General features: G+C 39.3%; 1 protein-coding gene across 5 annotated transcripts in view; it reads right to left on the bottom strand.

Moving 5' to 3' along the window:
• Positions 1–23,683, bottom strand: part of PATJ (PATJ crumbs cell polarity complex component) — a 434,245-nt gene that overhangs the window by 289,509 nt on the left and 121,053 nt on the right. For all 5 annotated transcript variants that reach the window (XM_033225088.1, XM_033225091.1, XM_033225090.1 and 2 more), the window contains exons 18-21: positions 20,771–20,980; positions 16,965–17,084; positions 13,984–14,379; positions 3,866–3,989 (exon numbers count right to left, since the gene is read on the bottom strand). In XM_033225088.1, the coding sequence (XP_033080979.1) occupies positions 3,866–3,989; positions 13,984–14,379; positions 16,965–17,084; positions 20,771–20,980 (850 nt within the window). The remainder of the gene's footprint in view (positions 1–3,865; positions 3,990–13,983; positions 14,380–16,964; positions 17,085–20,770; positions 20,981–23,683) is intronic.

Genomic DNA, 23,683 nt, shown 5'->3' with positions numbered 1-23,683 from the left:
CTACTCAGGAGGCTGAGGCAGGAGAATCACTTGAACCTGGGAGGTGGAGGTTGCGGTGCGCCGAGATTGCACCACTGCACTCCAGCATGGGTGACAGAGACAGACTCCATCTCAAAAAAAAAAAAAAAAATTCCATAAGTTCATAGTGTATTTGGGGTAATTGCCTTAGTAGAAAATCACAAATGACCTCTGACTAAGCAATATAGATATTCTTTTAAAACTTTTTTTTTTTTTTTCAATAGAGATGGGGTCTCCCTATGTTGCCCAGGCTGGTCTAGAACTCCTGGGCTCAAGTGATCCTCCTGCCTTGGCCTCACAAAGTGCTAGAATTAAAGGTATGAGCCACCACACCTAGCCTAAAACTTTTCCTATAATCATCACCGAAACTCTTTCCATGCATTCATCTTGAACAAATTTTCTAGTAAACTCACTACCACTTCTGCTTTTTATTTCATCTAGAAACTTTGGAATCAGGGTCCAATCAGTTGGCAATGTTGTAGATATGGGGTGAAAATACTGTCATGCTCGGTGGGATTAAAGGAAGTCTCAGTTACCTTTCCCCAATCTCCATACTCCCCTTTGCTCCCATCCACTAGGGCGTCCATTCCCACACAACAATCAAAGCACTGCCCCACTGTTCCAGCTTTCCTGATGTCTGCCTCTCCCCCACTGAGGAGGAAGGACCAGGACAGGACTGGCGCTCAGGCAGGAATAGCCTAAAACCAGAGTTTTCAGAACAGAGAACTGGTTCTATTTACAGAGCTATGTCCCATCCAGCTACACTGGAAAAAGCAGTCTATTAAACTACACCACTAAGTTGCGTAGATTGGTGCAGTTTAAAACTTCATGAATTGCTCTACACAAAGGCTACCTGTGCCCTCTGCCCCACTGCCTCCTCCATGTACCCTGTTGGTGCACAGGCACACATTTCTCACTTGTCACAGCACTTCACACAGTTACACTTTATAGAGCTGTCCACCAAGTGCACAGAGAAACCCAGGAGCCCATGAAAAAGACTGAGTCCTGTAGGGCCTCTGTAGTTGTCCAGTAATGGTCATAATAGGGGTACAGAGGTTAGAAAAACAGGGACATTTTAAAAAAATAAATGCTCTAGGATTTAAATTGTATTAATCCATTCTCACACTGCCATCTGCCATAAAGAACTACCAGAGACTGGGTAATTTATAAAGAAAACATGCTTAATCGACTCACAGTTCCAGAGGCTGTACAGAAGGCATGGCTAGGAAGGCCTCAGGAAACTTACAATCATAGCAGAAGGGTGAAGGGGAAGCACGTCTTCACATGGCAGTAGGAGAGAGAGAGCGTGCGCAAAGGAGGAAGTGCCACACACTTTTAAACCATCAGATCTCTTGAAAATTAACTCACTATCATGAGAACAGATGGGGGAAATCTACCCTCATGATACAATCACCTCCCACCAAGTCCCTTCCCCAGTGTTGGGAATCACAATTCAACATGAGATTTGGGTGGGGACACAGAGCCAAACCATATCAGAAGTTAACGCTTATAGGAGAGGAATGGGGGAAATTTTCTAAAGGTCTAAATTTCGTGAGACGTAAGAATGGAATAACAAAATAAAGGCAAGGAGAATCCAAAGTAGAGATCAGGTTACTATACAACTTAGCAACTGGAAAAAAAAAAAAAAAAAAGGAGTGAGCTGATATGCTGTTGAATAACCACGTGAGCAGTACATCATTTTCTCATTCAACAAATATTTCTCGAGCACCTACTATGTGAACATAATCAGATACAGTCCTTAGTCCCCTGAAGCTTAGTGTGTAGTAAGAGACAGGCCTGCAAGTAAGCATGTGCACTGAGTCTTGACAATAACACAGAATCACCTTGGACTTGCAAATGGCATAATCCAGTCTTTGAGCAGTCAAAGACTGGGAAACAGAACTACCTTCTGTCTGAAATCTTCCAAAATCTTGTAACACTAAGTATATTACTCAATGCAATAATGTCAATAATGACATTAATTATCCAAATTTAAATATTTAGTTTCATAACCCATGAAGAGTATATGCTTTTTAAAGATACATAATTTTGGATTAACCAAAAGGTCAAGAATATCCCTTTACGCAGAGGTTCTCAACAATTATTTCTAAACTCATTGTTCTGTAGATAAATCTAAAATTGCCTCTTATTCTACTGCTCCTCCACCCAAACACCAGCCCACAGAGCTAGTCTATTTCTTTTGATCTTGACAGTATAAACCGGTGGTTTGTACAGTATACATCTGGCAACATCTGGAGACATTTTCATTTTCATCATGACTGGGAGAGGGTGTGCCACTGGCATCTAGGGTTAGAGGACAGGGACGCTGCTAAGCATCCTACAATGCACAGGGTACCCTCACCCCCACCGAAAGATTCATCTGGTCCAAAATGGTGCTAAGTTTGCTCTAGTATTAATAGTAATGAAACAGATATGTTCTATTTATTCATTTACTGAAACATATGTGCTATAAATCTTCTCCAACTATTTAATAGAGAACTGCAAGAAATGTGGTAAATTTTAGAAAGCAATATACCTGGAGAGTTTTATTTTGGTAAGTCCCATTTTTCTCCTAGTCATGATCTTGAAAACTTGGACAGATTCATCTAATCTTAGATATTTAAAATTAAGTATTCATACTCTTTTTTTTTTCTATGCTCTGTTTTGACCCACAGGAAACTGTATGTTATCATCTCAGAGATGCCTTCAATTTTTACCCTTAAGTATTCCATTTTTTAGAATTTACTTAATAGAATCCTAATCTCATATAAAACTGTTACATCACTTTCTATAATCCTCTCTACCCTTACAACATATTACTATACAACATAGAGAAAGACTTATAAGTAGTCATAACAAGTGAAGGACAGCATAAATCCTCAACAATGGCTCTATAAATCCCAGTGCTATGAAAGCATTTAACAATCTCCCTACGGATGTCAATTTTATAATGACATTCGATATTTTAGTGTTAGATGAAGAAAAATTCTTTTTTAAAGTCAAGTTTTCAAACATATATAAGAATCAATATTGAGGGGCAGCAGGGTGAGGCACTATACTTTTAGAATTCTTTAATGGAAACTAAGTTATTAATGTACTAAAATTGACTGTAATATATGGCTATAAAAATGTTTCATAAATGTTTAAAATATGCCTCTCTTTATTAATATTTAACAGTCCCATTAAATGAGCTAGCAATATTACTTAAGAGCATCAGAGATTTTAATATATATTAGTAGAAACTTATTTCAGATTTGATGTAAGGTTCTAGTCTGAGTTTCAATCCATACTGCTAATAAAATGCAACACGAGGCAGAGAAAATGTAGCCCTCTCAGAAAACAGAATCTGAAAACTCTAAGTTGAAATCTGATGCCGGGTGCAGTGGCTCAAGCCTGTAATCCCAGCACTTTGGGAGGCCGAGACGGGCAGATCACGAGGTCAGGAGATAGAGACCATCCTGGCTAACATGGTGAAACCCCATCTCTATTAAAAAAATACAAAAAACTAGCCGGGCGAGGTGGTGGGTGCCTGTAGTCCCAGCTACTCAGGAGGCTGAGGCAGGAGAATGGCGTGAACCCGGGAGGCGGAGCTTGCAGTGAGCTGAGATCCGGCCACTGCACCCCAGCCTGGGCGACAGAGCGAGACTCCGTCTCAAAAAAAAAAAAAAAAAGAAATCTGAGGCTTGTTTTTCTTTTAGGTATTCTGAAGCAGATTAATTAATAAGCAGATATAAATTCAAAACATCATAATGAATAAAAATACATGTAAAATTCATGTATACAAACATAAAACTAAAAGCTTGCAGAATAATGTAATTTATGTTTATGAGAAACAAAAGCCACAAACCTAAATCCAGACTACTTTTTGCTAATGAATTAAGATTTTCCAGGTCATCAAATCTGCCTTGTTGACTGTTTCCTTCAGTTGATGGTACAGATGGTAGGGACTCCATGACAAAATTTTCTTTCATCTTGAGAGGAAGAAAAATAGAAATGCATTAGTACTTTATGAAAAAAAATGTATTATTGTACAGTTGTTCAAGCCAAATAATAATGATAGTGGAAAACTGGCCTTGCAAACAGGTATTCTCAAGTAATGGTTTATACTGTGGTAAGCAGTAACAAATTCTGGTAACAATATCTGCAAGAGTATAGGCTAGCAAAATCTGTTTATTCCAAGTCCTAGATTTTTAACCAAAAAAACTGCTTTATAAGCCTTAATAAGTGGATTTAAATAAACATTTACCAAGGTAGAGGAATAAAAGATCTATCAAGTCAAGCAAGGTCAATTGCTGATACACACAGCCTCCTGGATTGTGTTGCTCTGATATCTACAGAAAAATAGCTTCCTTGCTGACTCCAAAATATGTGATAAATTTTCATATCTCTAAGCATTTGTTAGCACTCTTATCTGCCTGGTGAATACCTAGCTACCCAAACCTAAAACCTACAGGTAAGTGTTGTCGATAACTTAACTGCATTTTCCTCCCATCTTGCTTTTATATACATGTCTTTTATGGTTTTCCAAAGTCACAATCTTCCAGAATGCTAAAATATTTATGTTCCCCCTGACCCCGCAAATTCATATGTTAAAATCCTAACCCCCAAGGTGAAGATATTTAGAGGTGGGGACTTTTGTGGGGTGATAGGGTTATGAGGGCAGAGCCCTGGTGAATGGGATTAGTAATGCCTTTATAAAATAGGCCCAAGAGGCCGGGCGTGGTGGCTCACACCTGTAATCCCAACACTTTGGGACACCAAGGCAGGTGGATCACTTGAACCAGGCATTCAAGACCAGCCCAGCCAACATGGGGAAACCCTGTCTCTACTAAAAATACAAAAATTAGCCAGGCATGGTAGTGCATGGCTGTAATCCCAGCTACTTGAGAGGCTGAGGAGAATCGCTTGAATCTGGGAGGCAGAAGTTGCGGTGAGTTCAGAACAGGCCATTGCACTCCGCCTGAGTGACAGAGAGAGAGACATTGTCTCAAAAATAAATAAATAAAATAGGCCCAAAGGAGTTCATTCCACTCTTCCACCCTGTAAGGACACAGCTAAAGGATGACATTTATGAACTAGAAAGGGAGCCCTCACTGATGCAGAATTTTTTGCTCCTTAACTCAGCTAATCTGGGTTCTTGTCTCACGATCAGGAAGAATTAGGCACACGGACACATTGAAGAGTGAGAAGGGTGGAATTTTTAAGCAAAAAGAAAGCTCTCAGCAAAGAGAGGGGGTCCTGCAAGCAGGTTTTCACATCCCAGATTGAATACCTGGGCTACCACACGCCAGCTGAAGAGGCCAGGCTCCTCCCCTGCAAAAGACACAAATTCCTGGTGGCTCCACCCCATTCATGGGTGGAGTGCATGGGTCTCCAGCCTGCTGTGGGCATGCCTAGGCAAACTCCCTGTGCAGGTTCCCTTATCTGTACAAAACATCTGGTACAAACACTTGTGGGCGGGGTCAGAGATTCTCCAGGGACCCTTCCCTATCTGCCTAGGCCTTTGTCCGCCTACTGCCTCTAACATCACCAAATGTGTGGACATCTTCATCTTGGACTTCCCAGCCTTCATAACTGTGAGAAATAAGTTTGTTTGTTTATAAGCTACCCAGTTAACGGTATCTTGTTATAGCAGGCCAAACAGACTAAGATAGAAAACACCATATTTTCACTTTAAGTATCTTTTCATATTTTAAAAAATTTTACGGCCAGGTGCAGTGGCTCATGCCTGTAATCCCAGCACTTTGGGAGGCCGAAATGGGTAGATCACTTGAAGCCAGGAGTTTGAGACAAGCTGGTCAACACAGTGAAACCCCATCTCTACCAAAACATTACAAAAATTAGCCAGGCATGGTGGTGTGTGCCTGCAGTCCCAGCTACTCAGGAGGCTGAGATGGGAAGATAGCCTGAGCCTGGGAGGCTGAGGCTGGAGTGAACTGTGATCATGACAATCCACCCTGGGCAAAAGAGTGAGACCCTGTCTCTATAAATAAATAAATAATAAAAATAAGAAATTTTATCAGTACAAATTTAAATGACTATTTTACAGCCACCTTAGGGATGTACCATAATTCATTTAAGGTGAATAACACTACGTTATTCTTTATTGCTGGAATTTCCAAAACAAGATGGTCTACTTTTTCTGTCAAGTGGTCAGACTTCAATGATAAGAGAAGGATCATTCATAAGCCAGTATACAAAATACTTCCAGCTTTCCAAAGTAGATTATGAATTTGGTAATGCTGGGCAAGGTGGCAGAGCCCCAGCAACAGAAAGTGATTGGCACGCAGGTAGTAAAGAGAATTTACTGACAACAGCACAGGCTTAAAAAGTCAAGTTTTATTAGACAGAAAGAACATTGCAGTGGGGCGCTTCAGCAAGAGAGGACTGAGTGGGCCTCCGTGGATTTTCCTTGGGGGTAATTGTAGACCTTAAAGCAGGAACTTAAGGGTAATTTGGACCCTATTCGTTTTGCAGGTCATGATAGATGATTACCTTTGTAGACATGTTGGTGCCTTGATGTCCGCAAAGGCTGCACAATGAGTTTCGATACGCATGCATTCAGGAGATATATAGAAATTCTAGCTACTTATACATTTTTGGGAAAGCAACCTGGTAACCAGATGCTGGCTTTAGATAACAGGGAAGTCTAATTGCTTCTAAATTCCTCAGAGAAGGAGTTTTGCTTCTGGATGGCCTGCTTGATGACCACCAGGTGATCTTTGCTCTCTTCATTATACATCTAAATTCCTCGGCTAAGGAGTTTGCCTCCAGATGGTCTGCTTGATGGCCACCAGGTGATTTTTGCTCACCTCAGGTAAGCATGTAACTATATCAGATACCTAATGGGGCCTAAGGAACATAGGATTCAACTCAAATATTAAATAGGGGTAAGAAAGAGGATCTGACTACATAGTTGCCTAGAATAAAATAAGCAAGAACTTCTTACAGAAAAGAGTGAGGAGTTGGAAGGAACTGCACAGTTAAAAAGAAGAAGGTTATAATTTGGGGCCACTTGGACTTTTTAAACAGTTAATGGTAATTCTGTTAGTAGTAAATGAAGAGGAAGAGAACTGATATCCAAATTTGGGATTTCAATACACTGGGTATGATAGGTGAGATCTTTATAAACATGAATTTCTGGCTGGGAGCAGTGGCTCAAGCCTGTAATCCCTGCACTTTGGGAGGCCGAGGCAGATGGATCACCTGAGGTTGGGAGTTCGAGACCAGCCTGGCCAATGTGGTGAAACCTCATCTCTACCAAAAAATGCAAAAACTAGCTGGGCGTGGTGGTGGGTATCTATAATCCCAGCTACTCGGAAGGCTGAGGTAGAAGAATTGCTTGAACCCCGGAGACGTAGGTTGCAGTGAGCTGAGATCACACCACTGCACTCCAGCCTGTGTGAGAGAGTGCGATTCCATCTCAAAAAAAAAAAAAAAATATATATATATATATAAATAAAATTATCCAGGCATGGTGGTGCATGCCTGTAATCCCACCTACTTGGGAGGCTGAGGCAGGAGAATCGCTTGAACCTGGGAGACAGAGGTTGTGGTGAGCCAAGATTGCACCACTGCACCCCAGCCTGGGCAACAAGAGCAAAACTCCATCTCAAAAAAAATAAAAAATAAATTAAATAAACATGAATTTCTTTTTTCTGTTTTTTGTTTGTTTTTGTTTTGTTTTTAATAGAGAAGATTTTTTTTTCTAAAAAGAGAAGAAAATAAGAACATAGAATTATTCTTAGGTAAATAACCCTCAGGCAAAAAACAAAAACAAAAAAACAACAAATCTTTAAAAAATGGACAAAGGACTTGAACGGACATTTCTCCAAACAAATACATAAAGATGGCCAAATAAGCACATGAAAGGATGCTCAATATCACTAATTGTTAGGGTAATGCAAAACAAAATATAAAATAGCACTTTATACTCCTAAGAAACAAACAAAAATCCAGCAAACAAGTGTTGGAGAGACTGTGGAGAAATTTGAAACCTTGTGCTTTGCTAATGGAAATATAAACTGGAGCAGCTGCTTGCTGTAGAAAACAGTATAGCTCCCCAAAAATTAAATATAGCATTAGCATATGATCCACCAATTCCACTGCTGAGTATATACTAAAAAGAACTGAAAGCAGGGATTTCAACAGATATTTATAAACCAATGTTCATAACAGCATTATTCGCAATGGCCAAAGGTAGAAACAACCTAAATATCCATCAACAGATGAATGGAAAAACAAAATATGGTATATATGGTGGGGACCTAAAGGAACCTCAGAGTTGGTATTGATAGTGACAGGAGGCAGAGAAATTTAAGGGCAGGTCCCCGACAAAACCCCACTCTCAAGCCTAAAACCATGATCCAAAGTGAGAACTTCTATCCCTGTTTTCCTGCTCAAATGTTACCTTTTCCTAAACCACCCATGCCCTCACCCCATCCCATCCTGTGCCTATAAAGACCCTAGATTCAGCTGGCAGAGAGGAGAAGCAGCTGGATGTCAGGAACTACAGCTAGACATCAGACAGAAGCGGCTTGACTTTACAGGGACAGTTTGACAGTGTAACTTTGGAGAAGAACCCAGCCAGAGATGGCTGGACTTCTGGGGAAGATTACCTACCCACCTCTCCATCTCCTTTGCAGCTCCCCTTCCCACTGAGAGCCACTTTATTGGCAATAAAATCCCCACATTTACCATCCTTCAATTCGTTCATGCAGCCTCACTTTTCCCGGATACCAGAAAGAACTCAGGAGCCACAAGTGTGATACAAAAGGCTGTCACACTGGCCCTTTGACCTCACTGGGAGAGGGCAGTTGCCTCATGTGAAAAGGCCAAGGGCCAACTGAACTGTTAACACTTAAGCCATCTGCAGATGGCAGAGCTAAAAGAGCACTGTAACACACCCTTTGGGGCTCTGGAGGTCACAGGCACCTCCCCTAGATGCTGCCACTGGGCCTGCATAGAATTTGCTCCTGCCAGTGCCCAGAAGCACTTGCCCTGGCTCCTGCACCCGCTCACCTGAGCGCTCCCCTGCCACGAGGGGTGAACGCTGCAGGTCTGAGTAGAATTTACCCTTGCCCGCACCAAAGCAGTCAGCTGGTTCCAGCATGCATGTACTCCAGTTCTCACCTTGTTTGCTCACACACTCCCTCCCTCGAGGAGAGCGGTGGGCTGAGTAAACGGGGCACCTCTGTCACAAGGTGTCAAATAGGTCAGGGAACTATCCGGCTTCAGTATGAGGATTATTATAAACTGAAGATATTTTAGATTTAACAGATGCAGAAAAAAAGCCCTCTCAGAGCTTCCCTTATGTGACTAAGCAGCAAGTTCTATGAAATGAGGCTATCAAACATTGCCTCTTGAGGTGGGTCGACCCCAGGAAGACTGAGAGTAAGCCTACTATATAAATGCCCTCTTGAGGAATGGCAACAAGCAAAGAGAAGGATCAGTGGCACCTGCATTTAAAAAATTATCAACATAACAAAATTATCAACATAATCAATAATGTTATCTCCCATTTGTTTTCCTAAAAACCCATTTGTCTTTCCTAAACAAACCTAGTTGCTCTTCTCATAGAAGCTTTTCTCCATCCTCCCTTTCCCCATAAGTTACGTAGGTAAGCTCTAACTTTAATCACTTAGTGAGCTTGCTGCTTCTTTTGTTGCATTCATATGCATATAAATAAACCTTTATTCTCCCGTTAATGCTTTCTGTCAGTTTAATTTGCACTCTCCCAGGCACAACATAGAGGGTAGAGGAAAAGTTTTTTCTCTGAGACATATGCCTATAAGGAAATATTTTATTCAACTTTTTTTTTTTTTTTTTTTTTGAGACGGAGTCTCTCTCTGTTGCCCAGGCTGGAGCCCAGTGGCGCAATCTCGGTTCACTACAACCCCTGCCTCCCAGGTTGAAACGATTCTCCTGGCTCAGCCTCCCGAGTAGCTGGAACCACAGGCGTGTGCCATCATCCCTGGCTAATTTTTCTATTTTTAGTAGAGATGGGGTTTCGCCATGTTGGCCAGGCTGGTTTCAAATTCATGACCTCAAGTGATCCACCTACCTTGGCCTCCCAAAGTGCTGGGATTACAGGCATGAGCCACCATGCCCGACATATTCAACTTTAAAAAGGGAGGAAATTCTGACATATTCTACAACATGGATGAATCTTAAAGACATTACACTAAGTGAAAGAGCCAGACACAAAAGAAAACTATTGTACCATTCCACTTTTTTCAGTTACTTTAGTATAGTCAAATTCTTAGAGACAGAACATAAAACAGTGGTTGGTTGGCAGGGGATAGGGAGAGAGAAGAAACATCAATTATTGTTTAATGAGTAGAGTTTCAGTGTGGGATGATAAGAAGATCTGTAGTGACATGGTGGCCACGTTTACACAAAAATGTACATGTACTTAATGCCACTGAACTATACACCTAAAAATGATTAAAATAGTAAATTGTGTGTTGTGTGTATTTTACTATAACTAAAAAAAAAAAAACAAAAACAGATCTACAAACTTTTAGTGTTTTTACTCTTCAGCTAAAATGAAGTATGAGGGTGGAAGAGAAAGATAAAGTTTGAAGTAGTTAGGTACCAGCTGCCCTCCACAGATACAGCTGACATCTATAGCCCCAAATGAATATTACAACCAAGACAGAAATAATAATGTTCCTTCATCGTTTGGGAGGGCACCCTCTAGAAGAGTATTGGGAATTCTCTATTTGTAAGATTTGGATGCATCTTTAAAATCTTCTCAGAGTTTATAATATTAGATAATATTATTAGATAAATTATCACAAGAGTCCATTAGCAATACAAAGGGGGCAAATAAAGATTTAAGCCCATCCTGATCAGTGGGTATAAGTGTTATCACTGTGGAAGGGAGAAAAAGAGCCAATACCCTAAGAAAGCACATAAAATTATTTAAAGAAAATAAAATACTGTTCAGGCAAGAAACATTAGGGCTGAAATAGTCTTATTCAACGCCGGTTTGGGAGTCTATAGAGGTTACCTTTACAGCCTACATGAGAATTGGCAAAAATAAAACAAAATAACATTTTTATAGGTTTTAAAGTATGAATGTTAAGTAAACTTCCAGAGCAAATATTATAAATATACATTAGACTGTTTCATCTATAGCCTTAAAAGTGTATACATTAAAATAAACTGATATTTCAGGTTGCCTTTTATTTCCGTAAACAGAAAATTTACTTTTTATGGAAGAGAATGGCTACTGCTGAATCAGCAATGAGAAATAAAAAGAGGGAAGTTAGAAAATTTAACATAGATTTAGTAATCAGGCTATCATTCTTCGAATTGTAAGCACTGACTGTTGTTTTAAACAAGCCTCTTAAAGAACACTTTAACAGATAATAGAGTAAGTGGTTATGTCAGAGATGCTTGAACCAGAGCAACTCCATCTTGAATAGCACTGGGTAAAATGAGGCTGAGACCTACTGGGCTGCATTCCCAGATGGTTAAGGCATTCTAAGTCACAGGATGAGACAGGATGTTGGCACAAGATACAGGTCATAAAGACCTTGCTGATAAAACAGGTTGCAGTAAAGAAGCTGGTCAAAATCCACCAAAACCAAGATGGTGACGAGAGTGACCTCTGGTCATCCTCACTGCTACACTCCCACCAGCTCCATGACAGTTTACAAATGCAATGCCAACATCAGGAAGTTACCCGATATGGTCTAAAAAGGGAGGTATGAATAATCGACTCCTTATTTAGCATATAATCAAAAAATAGCTATAAAAGTGGGGAACCAGTAGCACTCAGGGCTGCTCTATCTGTGGAGTAGCCATTCTTCTATTCCTTTACTTGTCTAATAAACTTGCTTTCACTTTACTCTATGGATTCGCTCAAATATTTTCTTGTGCGAGGTCTAGGAACCCTCTCTTGGCATCTGGATCGGGACCTCTTTCCAGTAACAGTTATATTGTGAAGAACATCAGTATAAACTTATGAGAGGGATTTTTTTTAACTTAATGTTATACAAATGACACTTGAGATAAGAATAAAATTTTGAGTGACAGTACAGATTCAAAAATTGCTATATCTCAAACAACCTAGTTAGAAATGAAGATGATACATTTGGAAAGCTGTGTTAAATGATCAAAAAGTGATTCTAGTGATAATGTAGATACTGACATTAAATATGCACTGAAGAATTCGAATAAAATTATATAATTAAATATGAGAATAGGTAAAAAAAATTTAACATTTTACAGTTTTTCAAACTGAATGTTTAACTAAACTTATAAAGTAAATATTATAAGTATACATTTGACCATTTCATCTACAGCCTTCAAAATTTATATATGAACTGGTATTTCAGGTTGCCTTTTATTTGGGTACATAGAAAATTATCTTTTAATAGAAGAAAACAGAACAAGGGAATTTTTATGAATATTCAGTAATCTTTCCAATTTGCTTCATATAACTGAATATGTATGCTGTTTGGTGTTAAGCACTGACAGATATGAGAGGCAGGGGCAAATATAGAAAGTGCCAACGTCAATGGAGCACACCAGATGCCATGTGACCTCTTTCCAGAGGCAACCAGGCATCATCCACATATTCCAAAAACATCTGTTCTCTGGTACACTGCCCAGGGTCCTCTATAATAATGAATGCTCCAGTGTCACATAAATACAACCGGCACAGCGCCTTGTCCAAGAGAGGAAGCCACCAGCATTTGCATGAGGGGCAAAGTGAGGAAATATCTAAGGGAGGCAAGGGCAGAAACACCCTCTATCTGCCCACTGAGAGAACACATGAAGCCACACTTTGCACATCACAACAGGAAAGGTGCCAACCTCAGAGAGGAGAGCACCACGTTGCATCTGAACATATTACTAAGCTGTCTTTTTAAAAACGTCCCCATAAGTAAGTCTGTTTCCATTTGCCTAAAAGTTAATTTGGGGCAGGAAATTAAAATATATATATATATTTTAAAGTCCTTAATGAAGGATTCCAATTAGTGACCGCCTGACTATAATTTTATTAAAAATAAAGTTTATTGGTGATATAATAGCAAAGGCAAATCTATTAAAATATAATGCTCTTCACTGGGCACAATGGTTCCTGCCTGTAATCCCAGAACTTTGGGAGGGCGAGATGGGAGATGGGAGATGCTTGGCCCCAGGAGTTCGAGACCAGCCTGGGCAACATGGCAAAACTCCATCTCTACAAAAAAAAAAAAAAAAAAAAAGAAAAAAAAAAAAACTAGCCAGGCATGGTGGTGCATGCCTGTGGTCCCAGCAGCTCAGGAAGCCGAGGTAAGAGGTTTGATGGAGCCTAGGAGGTGAGGCTGCAGTGAGCCACGAATGTGCCACTGCATTGCAGCCTGGGTGACAGAGAGAGAGAGAGAGGCTCTGTCTCAAAAAAAAAAAAAAAAAAAAGAAAGAAAATTATATATATATATATTACAATGCTTTCCCACCAAGTTGTAAATAAATAGTATCTCAAGTGTAAAGATATTTTCTAGAGTTGAGTGCTTTAGCATCATACATAACACAGAGAACAAAGTGGGTGACCAAGATATAAACAACATGTATGTACTAAATTGGCCTTGATTTTGCCTGATAAATAAACTATGTGAAAAATATACAGCTGTGTTTCCCTAGGGAATTTTTTTTTTTTAATTACAAATGTTAAAAGAACTCTCCTCTGAAATGAGAAATTGAAAAAACATCACTAAAAAAGCAAAGCAAAAAAACCCTACAACAGCAGCAAGGCAACTGCAGCTTATTGACCCCCATGAGAAGATGTGAAATACAGAAAAGACAAGCTTACACTTACAGCTAGACACTGGATGACACACCTTGTAAACACTGATGACCTATGGAAAGGCTCATTTAAAAACAAACAAAATTGAAGTGACATGAGTTAGAGACACGGATAGGTGAGGACAGCAGAAGGGGAGGTGTGGAATATCTGTTCTAATCTCTTACCACATTTTCAGGGCAATAGCCATATGGCTGTGCCTCCTGGGAATAGATACTCCTCCCGGATCTTGCCTCTTGAGATTCGGATGGTTCATTATCATGCAACCACTGTGTACCAAAGTGAAGTTCCTTCATGGAGGGCACAGGAGTAGCCTCTTGAATGTGCGACAAGGGATACAACTCCATGGACTGAGAGGGATCTTGATATAACTCATATTCTTCATCAACAAGCATTTCTCTTTCTTCATCCATTTCCTGCAATCTAGGAGTCAGAAATTCATGCATCTCCCAGGTCTCCTTGCTTTGCTCTATCTCTTTTTGTTGGGAATGGAAAGACTTTCCCAGATCTAGAAATGGTTCATCCACAAGTTCTTCTGTAAAATATGGTTCATCTCTAAATCCCTATAAATAAAAGATGCAAAAAATGTGAAGTTACGCCTGTCCTGAAGCTGCACTATACAGATAAACTGGAAAATTTTCAAACGCTGGCGTGACTGCATATGCCAAGGCACAGCTAACATGCACAGCTCTCCACAGCAAACATGGGGAAACACAAGCTCACCTCCACAATCCTCAACCCGGAAGAGGGACAAACAGTAAATTCTGAGGCAGAAATTTGCCCTTGGCAAGGTGAATGATTTTGCTAAAACGTTCATTATACATTAACCATCTGACAATTCTCCACTAGAAACAGGAATTTTGTTAAACTCTTACACTAAATATTTAACCCATAAAAAGTAGTACATAAGCATACATACACTTCAAACTATTATGTAAGAAAGAAAAGACTTAAAAGGTCAGGATTTTCAAGCTTAAATAACCCAAAAGAAATGATAACTATCCGAATGTTTAGAAAACATTCTCTATAAACTAAAGATATGGGGAGTATGTCTCCACTTTGAGTATGACTCTTTTATAATATTAAAAATTAACAAATCTTATTTTTCATCTGTGTTGAAAATATATAATATGAAGGAATGAATACAGTATTTTACAATTAATTTATATTTCACTAATCAGAAGAGCTAGTGCATACAACCGAAACTAAACGTGCAGAAACTGTGTGGGTTCCTGGCTAAAACCTGATATATAGATTTGCTCAGACCATGACCTATCTCTGGGGAACCTCTGGGTGCTGGGCATAATGAGGTCCAGTTCTTTCTAAGAGACCAAAGATCCTTCCTATTTTGGGTCCTATTCATTACTACCAAGTGTAAATTCCTGGAATAAATCTATTCTTTTCTATTGCCTTCTCCTTGCACCTAAACATCATAGTAGGGAAGCTTTTAAATTAACACAGTAGGGTTGGGCATGGTGGCTCATGCCTGTAATCCCAGCACTTTGGGAGGCCAAGGCAGGAGGATCCCTTGAGTAAAACAGGTCAAGACCAGGCTGGGCAACATAGTGAGACCCTGTCTATACAGAAAAAAAAATTTTTTTTTTGGCACCTGTGGTGCCAGCTACTTGGGAGGCTGAGGCAAAGAATTGCTTGAGCCAAGGAGACTGATGCTGCAGTGAGCTATGATCACACTACTGCACTCCAGCCTGGACAACAGAGCAAGATACCATCTCAAAAAACAAAACAAAACAAAATACAGTATACCAAATACTGCAACCTGTTTTTTTTTCTTTAATGTGGTTAGAGGATGTATTTGAACACATTATATGATTATGAAATTTTTTGAAACATCTGCACTAAGAAATACAATAGACATTATAGAAACATATCATCTTGAGACACTGTCTACATATTATGCAAAGAATATCACTAAACAGTTGTTATCAAGTAAAGCAAAACCATACACTAACTGCAAAGAGCAACATAAGTATAATTCCTTTTAAGAATAAAAAAGGAAAGCTTCAAAATACATTTTCTAAAATTAAAGCATAAGGTAGGGTTTGACTAAATAACTCTTCTTTAGAAAGTATTCAATATGAATATTTTTTGTGTGGTTCCATTTTTATAGCATTTTAAATGCAGGTCTATTTTCAACAATATGTTCTACCATCCAAAATTTTAGGAATACATTAGTGTATGTTTGTTCTTTCAAAATGCTTTACATCTTGACTTTATCATTTAGAGAGGCAATGTGATACGGAAGGAAAGAATTTAGTTTTAAAAAAATAGGCCGGGCATGGTGGCTCAGGTCTGTAATCTCAGCACTTCGGCAGGCTGAGGTGGGCGGATTATCTGAGGTCAGGAGTTTGAGACCAGCCTGGCCACCATGGCAAAACCCTGTTTCTATTAAAAATATAAAAATTAGCCAGACGTGGTGGTGCACGCCTGTAGTCCCAGCTACTCAGGAGGCTGAGGCAGGAGAATCACTTGAACCTGAGAGGCAGAGGTTGCAGTGAGCTGAGATCACGCCACTATACTCCAACTTGGGTGACAGAGTGAAAGTCTGTAAAAAAAAAATATATATATATATATGTGTGTGTGTGTGTGTGTGTATACATACATATATATGTATATATACAATGAGGCCAGGCGCAATGGCTCATGCCTGTAATGCCAGCACTCTGGGAGGCTGGGGCAGGCAGATTGCTTGAGCTCAGGGGTTCAAGACCAGCCTGGGCAACATGATAAAACCCCCATCTTTACCAAAAATACAAAAAATTAGCTAGACGTGGTAGCACATGCCTGTGGTCTCAGCTACTCAAGAGTCTGAGGTGGGAGGATCACTTGAACCCTGGAGGCAGAGGTTACAGTGATCCCAGATCCCACCACTGCATTCCAGCCTGGGTGACAGAGGGAGATCCCATCTCAAATAAGAGACAGAGAGAGAGAGAAAGGAGGATTATTTCATTTATTATATCTATTTAGCCAAGGGATGGGGACAAGTTTTTTTCTTCTTTATGTCTTTATTTATATCTATTTAGCCAAAGGATAAGGACAAGCTTTCGTCTTATTTTCTTTTGTATTTTTTCTACATAGAAATTTCAGCTCATAGCAAATCATTCAAATGGGAAATAAATTTACTAAATACCTTGGGAGCTTCGAGTATTAAAGAAGAATTTATATCATGAATTGTTCCTGCAAGTTCAGTCTTGTCTTCATTACTGCTTGAATGTAAAATATAACAACTTTCTTCTTCTTTATTATCTTCCTGAAAATATAAACCACATTTATTTATAAGTAAGAAAATATTGTGGGGTGAGGGGAAAGGGGAGGGAGAGCATTAGGACAAATACCCAATGCATGTGAGGCTTAAAACCTAGATGATGGGTTAAGTGCAGCAAATCACCATGGCACATGTATACCTATGTAACAAAACTTCACTTTCTGCACATGCATCCCAGAACTTAAAGTAAAAGAAAGAAAGAAAAAAGAAAAGAAAAGAAAGATTCATTCGTGTAAAAAAAAAAAGAAAGAAAATATCTTGATTTCAAACTGTTCAGATTCTCATCTTTCCATTAAGAGCAAATACACAACACAACACAAAATTTATTCAAATTGTTTCATTAGAACAAACTTTCTTTAATATTTAAAAAGAACTCCATATTCAGGTCAGAGCTTCCCAAACTTTTTAAAGTATTTCTTAAAGAAAAATCACTTTCCCAGGAATAGATCTTGTATATATAACTATGTACCAGGCACAAATTTAAGTACTGTAAATATATTAAATATATTAATTAATACATTAATATATACTCTAAGACATGGGTCCTCTTAGTAATCCTATTTTACTGGTGAGCAAAAGTGGACACAGTAATTTGCCAAACATTACATATACCAAAATTTCAACCCTGGCTGTTTGGTACTAGAGCCTGTATTCACAATTACCGTGCCATGCAATCCTCATCTCTTTTTTTAAATTGAGACGGAGTCTCGCTGTGTCACCCAAACTGGAGTGCAGTGGTGCAATCTTGGCTCACTGCAACCTCCGCTGCCCCGGTTCAAGCGATTCTCCTGCCACAGCCTCCGAAGTGGCTGGGACTACAGGCGAGCACCATCTTGCTTGCTAATGTTTTTGTATTTTTAGTAGAGATGAGGTTTCGCCATGTTGGCCAGGCTGGTCTCAAACTCCTGATCTCCCAGGTGATCTGCCTGCCTCTGCCTCCCAAAGTGCTGGCCCTACAGGCGTGAGCCACCTCATCTTATAGATGAGCGAAGTGGAAGCTGATGAGGTTGAATAACTGGCACAAGGACACGCAGCCTTGCAAACCACATAACTAAGCAAAAACCCATAGCTGTCTGGCTCAAAAATTTTATTGTCAGTTCTGTTCCATTAGTTCTGAAGCTATAATGCAGTTTTTAAAGTCATTTTAGCCAGTGCATGGTGGCTCACATCTGTAATTCCAGCACTTTGGGAGGCTGAGGCAGAAGCATCACTTCAGCCCAGGAGTTCAAGACCAGCCTGGGCAACATGGAGAGACCCGTCTCTATTGTTATATCAAATAATAACAATAAGTCATTTCATTCATTTTTGGGGTCTGGTATATTTGAGGCTGCACTTATCAACCTGTCACCTAGGTTTTAAGCCTCTTTTTAGAAAAGAGTTAAGATGAAAATATATAACATGAAGTGTATAGATATATACATAGCATATCTATATACATACCATATATATATATATAAATACAAGACTTAATACAAATAATTTGTTCTCATCACCATTATATATTTACAGTCTTTCTGCTCTACCCTGACTTTGGATCTGTAAAATAGGATTAATAAAAGGAGGTTGCAGTGAGCCGAGATTGCACCACTGCACTCCAGCCTGGACAACGGAGTGAGACTCTGTCTCCAAAAAGAAAAAAAAGTGTGGCTGGCATCCCCCACCCCATTCCAGCTCTCTCTTACTCCTGCTTTTGCCATGTGAGTGCCTGCTCCCGCTTTGTCTTCTGCCATGAGTAAAAGCTCCCAGAGTCCTCCCCAGAAGCAGATGCCACCATGCTTCCTGTACAGCCTATAGAACTGTGAGCTAATTAAACCTCTTTCTTACAAATTGCCCAGTCTCAGGTATTTCTTCATAGCAATGCAAGAACAGCCTAATACAATGAACACATCTATCTGTATTTACCTATCCATCTGTCTATACATAGGAGCACTTACAGTATGTTTTTTGTATGTTAATTTAAAATGTTTCATAGATTAAAGAACTGGAGTTAAAAAATATCTTAGGAATTCTGTAGTCTTGTTCAGTCTTTTCAAAGATGAAAAAAAAATAGGCTCAGAGAAGTGATATACCTATTGACCAAATTACTAGTATGATGTTTCTCAAAGTACAAAATTCTGCATCAGAATTACATAGGTGACCCATTGAAGAAGCAGATTCCTGAAGAGCATATCAGAATTACTAAATGAGAATCTCTGGGAGTAGAACCTGGGAAACTGCATTTTAACTATCTCTCGGGTGATTCTTATATATATTACATATCTTTAAGTTTGAAACCTACTGGGCTAAATCATAGCAAAGTCAGGGGCAGAGCCCAGGTTTCTAGAAACCCAGACTAACAATTTATTACAACCAAGGTATCTGTTCCAGATACGTTGCATACAAACTAGGCAAGTGACAACATAGTAATACAGGCATGTACAGCACTGTGGCTAAGAGCACAGGGTGTGAAGGTGCCCTGCTGAGTGCACATTACAACTCTGTCCCTTACTAGTTATAAGACCTTGGGTAAGTTACTCAATTCTCTGTGCCTCGATTGATTCATCTGTAATGAGGGTAACAAAAGGACTATTCTTAAAGTTGTTGTGAGGATTAATTTAGTTAATAGTTAATAAGTGTAAAGGGCTTAAAAGAATGACTGACATTTAGTAAGCACTTAAATAACGAAACTGGCTGAAAATCATCATCATTAAGTTTCTGCTGTTGGTGGTGATGGTGGCGCTTTGTTTTTTGCATTAGAGGCCTCCGGAGCACCATAACTGTAACGTAGCCTTCAGTCATAAGCAGTAACCCCTGACCATAAGATAAAGCAACAAGATGACTTCAAGATGGGTTGACAGTATAGGGTTCTTGATGCTAGGAGTTACACGGTGCTTTGATGGAGAGAAAAGCAGATTAAACTCTCACTGTTATATGGTTAAAATGCTACAGTCACAAGGATTTCAACTTATACCATCTTGACATCAGTCCCAAACGAAAGTTAAAAAGGATACTTATTTTAATTTACATATAAGAATAGCTAGGTGCAGTGCCTCATGTCCCTAAAAAAGCACTTTGGGAGGCCAAGGCAGGCAGATTGCCTGAGCTCCAGAGTTCAAGACCAGCCTGGCCAACATGGTGAAATCCCATCTCTACTAAAAACACAAAAAATTAGTAGCCAGGCACGGTGCCACATGCCATTAATCCCAGCTACTTGACAGGCTGAGGCATGAGAATCGCTTGAACACAGGAAGCAGAGGTTGCAGTGAGTAGAGATCGTGCCACTGCACTCCAGCCTGGATGACAGAGAGAGACTCTGTCTCTAAAATAATAACAATAATAATAATAATTTACATATAAGAAATGTGCTGAGAGCTTAGAAGTGTGTGCTAAAAGTATGAAGATGAAAATAGTAGTAAGAGTGATAGTAGTAGAACTAGCAACATTAGCAGCTAGTATTTATGTAATAACATGCTATGTACTTAATGAATATAACCTTTAAATCCCAAAACTCTATGAGGTAGACATTATTTTTTCTGATATTATAAGTCAAGGACATTAAGAAACCTGCTCAAGGTCACACACATAGTAAACGTAGAACAGAAATTCTTGGCCAGGTATATGTGTCTCCAAAATCCGTGTTTTTAACTGTTGCACTATTATTACTTCCTATATTAACAAAATACAACACTCACCACCAACGGCTTACAGATGCCAAGGCGTACTATGCCTGGCGGCACAGCTTTCAGTATTTCCACAGCTTCAGCAAGTGACGTGTTGTCCAAACAGTATTCATTGACTGAGACCAGGCGGTCTCCAGGTAATAGTCCCCCACTTCTTTCTGCTACACCATCTGCTACCAGGGAGCGGATCACAATCACTGATCTTGTAGGATCTAAAGGGTCCTATGAATCGAGCAAAGAAGAAAGATGAGTCCATGCACTGAAAAATAATATGCAGCCTTAGGACAGCTTGAGTTGACTGATGAATCTTATTTGACCACCTACTTCATGTGTCTGGCACTCTGGTGATAATCTTCTAAACAGGTAAGAATAAACTAAAATCTCACTCTAAGTCAGGTATGGTTGCACACCTCTGTACCATTCCAGCTTCTTGGGAGGCTGAGGTGGGAGGACTGTTTGAGCCCAGGAGTTTGAGATTAGCCTAGGCCATATAGCAAGACCTTCTTGCTAGAAAAAGTTTTTTTAATCAAAAAAATTAAAAGGCCAGGTGCAGTGGCTCATGCCTGTAATCCCAGCACTTTGGGAGGCAGGAGGATCACTTGAGCCCAGGAGTTCAAGACCAGCCTGGACAACATGACAAAATCCCATCTCTGCAAAATATATAAAAATTAGCCGGGTGTGGTGGTGTGTGTTTGTAGTCCAAGCTGCCTGGGGGGTGGAGCAGGGCTTGCTGAGGTGGAAGGACTGCTTCAGCCCAGGAGGTCAAGGCTGCAGTGAGCTGTGGTTCAGAACTCACTGCAGAGCTGTGGTGACACAGCAAGACCCTGTCCCAAAAAATAAATAAATAAGACATCACGCAAATATCAGGTTGTATCAAGGTGAAAATATAATCTTAACAATTTCAGTGGCATGTCTGAGTGCCCAAAATATATAGACTTCCTGTTAAAATTTTTGGTGATTGATATTTGGTTGGACCATAAGAAGTCTGGGAACAGTTGGGCAAGATTCTCTGACATTCTCAAGCACAGTCATATGATGGACCCAAGATAAGCCTGTCTGTTACTCCTCCAGAGTCATAAGTAAGCTCCAAGAAAAGCATGAACGTAATCATAAATATAAAACAGGAAATGATACTCCGTTCTTATACCTTCACAGTAGTACAGAATCCTATAAAATCACACAAATCCAGAAAAGACATGGAAACCATGGAAGATTCCACTGTATTTTAAAAAGTATATTTATAAATAATGTGACCTAAAATTATGATATAGTGCCCTTAGGTCACAACTATTCCAATACATAGTTAAATATGAATTTATGAACAAGAGCAACGTACAGATCTTTCGCCCATTGGGAGGACCCCATATTTCTTGATATTAAACACTGAGGACAACATTGACATTCAATATACCTGGTTAAAAAAAAAATTTATATCTCCACTATTGTTTTTTAATTTATTTAACAAACTGATATATAGCACTTACTATATGTTGGGCTTGACAATCACTAATTTATCTAATCCTTACATCTCCAGGACGTAGGCAGATTTATTGTCTGTGTTTTACAGATGAGGAAACCGAGGCTCAGAAAGTTAAGGAAACTAGCCAATATCGCCCAGCATATATGTGGCAGAGCCAGGATCCAACCAGGCAGCCTAGCTCTTAAGTCCTTACTCTTGACCACCTCACTCTGCAGCTTGCTCTGCATCATAATGGTCAGAAGAAATGGGAAACAAAGAGCAGTAAATTGAGAAGAAAGAAATATTCATATGGCCATCTTATGATTGAGCAGAGTCTCTTAATTTGTCTTAATGGTGCAGGTGTACAGCACTATTACAGAACTTTTAACCTAGCAAGGGGGAGAAAAAATAATGACATCCCAAACACAGCAACATTCACATTGGTTTCTCTATGCTTCTCCCATTATTTCATTATGCACATGCTGTTCCACAAGGCAAGATATTGTAACCTGAGATTCTACTACTCTAGCCTCTCTTAAACCCTTCCAGAGAAAGTAGAGAAAAACCGCTAGGTTTTGTGTGGGAATTATAAAACTTTGGAATTAGCAAAGTAAGAATTTGCCAAGTTCCCGGCTATGTCTGTTTGAAGTGGCTGATGATTCTTTTGAAGTTTTCTGATCCAGTTTTCTATGCCTTTGTGTTTCAGACATCAGGGTTCATTTTCAAAGTACTGCATGGAATTTTAACCAAATATGCCATATTTAAATCAACAAAGGCTACACAGCTAATTCCTTGAAGAATGTCTTCAAATGTAACTTATCTTGGGTTTTGCAAGTAACCTTGCCTTTCTATCCCCGAGTCAACAGACTCTTCAAAATTTTCTTACATGCTCTGATGTATAACACCACGTATTTATGAAGAGGATTAAAAGTAAAAAAAGAGTCCAGGGAACTCACTAATAAAATACTGTTAAACTATAATTACACCAGTATTTTCAAGTAGAGGGAGCTATTGCATAGGAAGAGAACAGAAGAGAACCAAAAAGCACAGTGGCATTATCAGCAGGCAATGGACGTGGTAATATAAAAGAGCTGTCTATTTTGTCACTGGCAACCATGAATCACAACACACTTTTCATCCTGAAATATGAAACCATTACATTTTAAGTTTGACACACTAATAAATAAGCTGTACAATTATTTCCTTCATTTAGGATGTCAGTTTTTGATGAAAGGCTTTTTTATTGGGGGGAGAAGGGAGACTACATAATAGCTTATTCCTCTCATGAAATGCACAGCAGCTAACATTACTTCATACTATTAATTTCTACACTTTCTTAGAGAAAACTGCAACAGCAAAATATACCAAAAGCAAATAAATGGTTGTACTAAGTTGTTTGTGAACAATCTCTGCAGTTTCATATAACACCAAAATTTAAAAATACTATTTTGAACACAAATAGGTGA

Source organism: Trachypithecus francoisi, unplaced genomic scaffold, assembly GCF_009764315.1.
Source record: "Trachypithecus francoisi isolate TF-2019V2 unplaced genomic scaffold, Tfra_2.0 Lachesis_group12, whole genome shotgun sequence".
Taxonomy (NCBI): domain Eukaryota; kingdom Metazoa; phylum Chordata; class Mammalia; order Primates; family Cercopithecidae; genus Trachypithecus; species Trachypithecus francoisi.
Note: the sequence above shows the minus strand (reverse complement) of the source record. Positions and strands in the feature narration are given on the sequence as shown.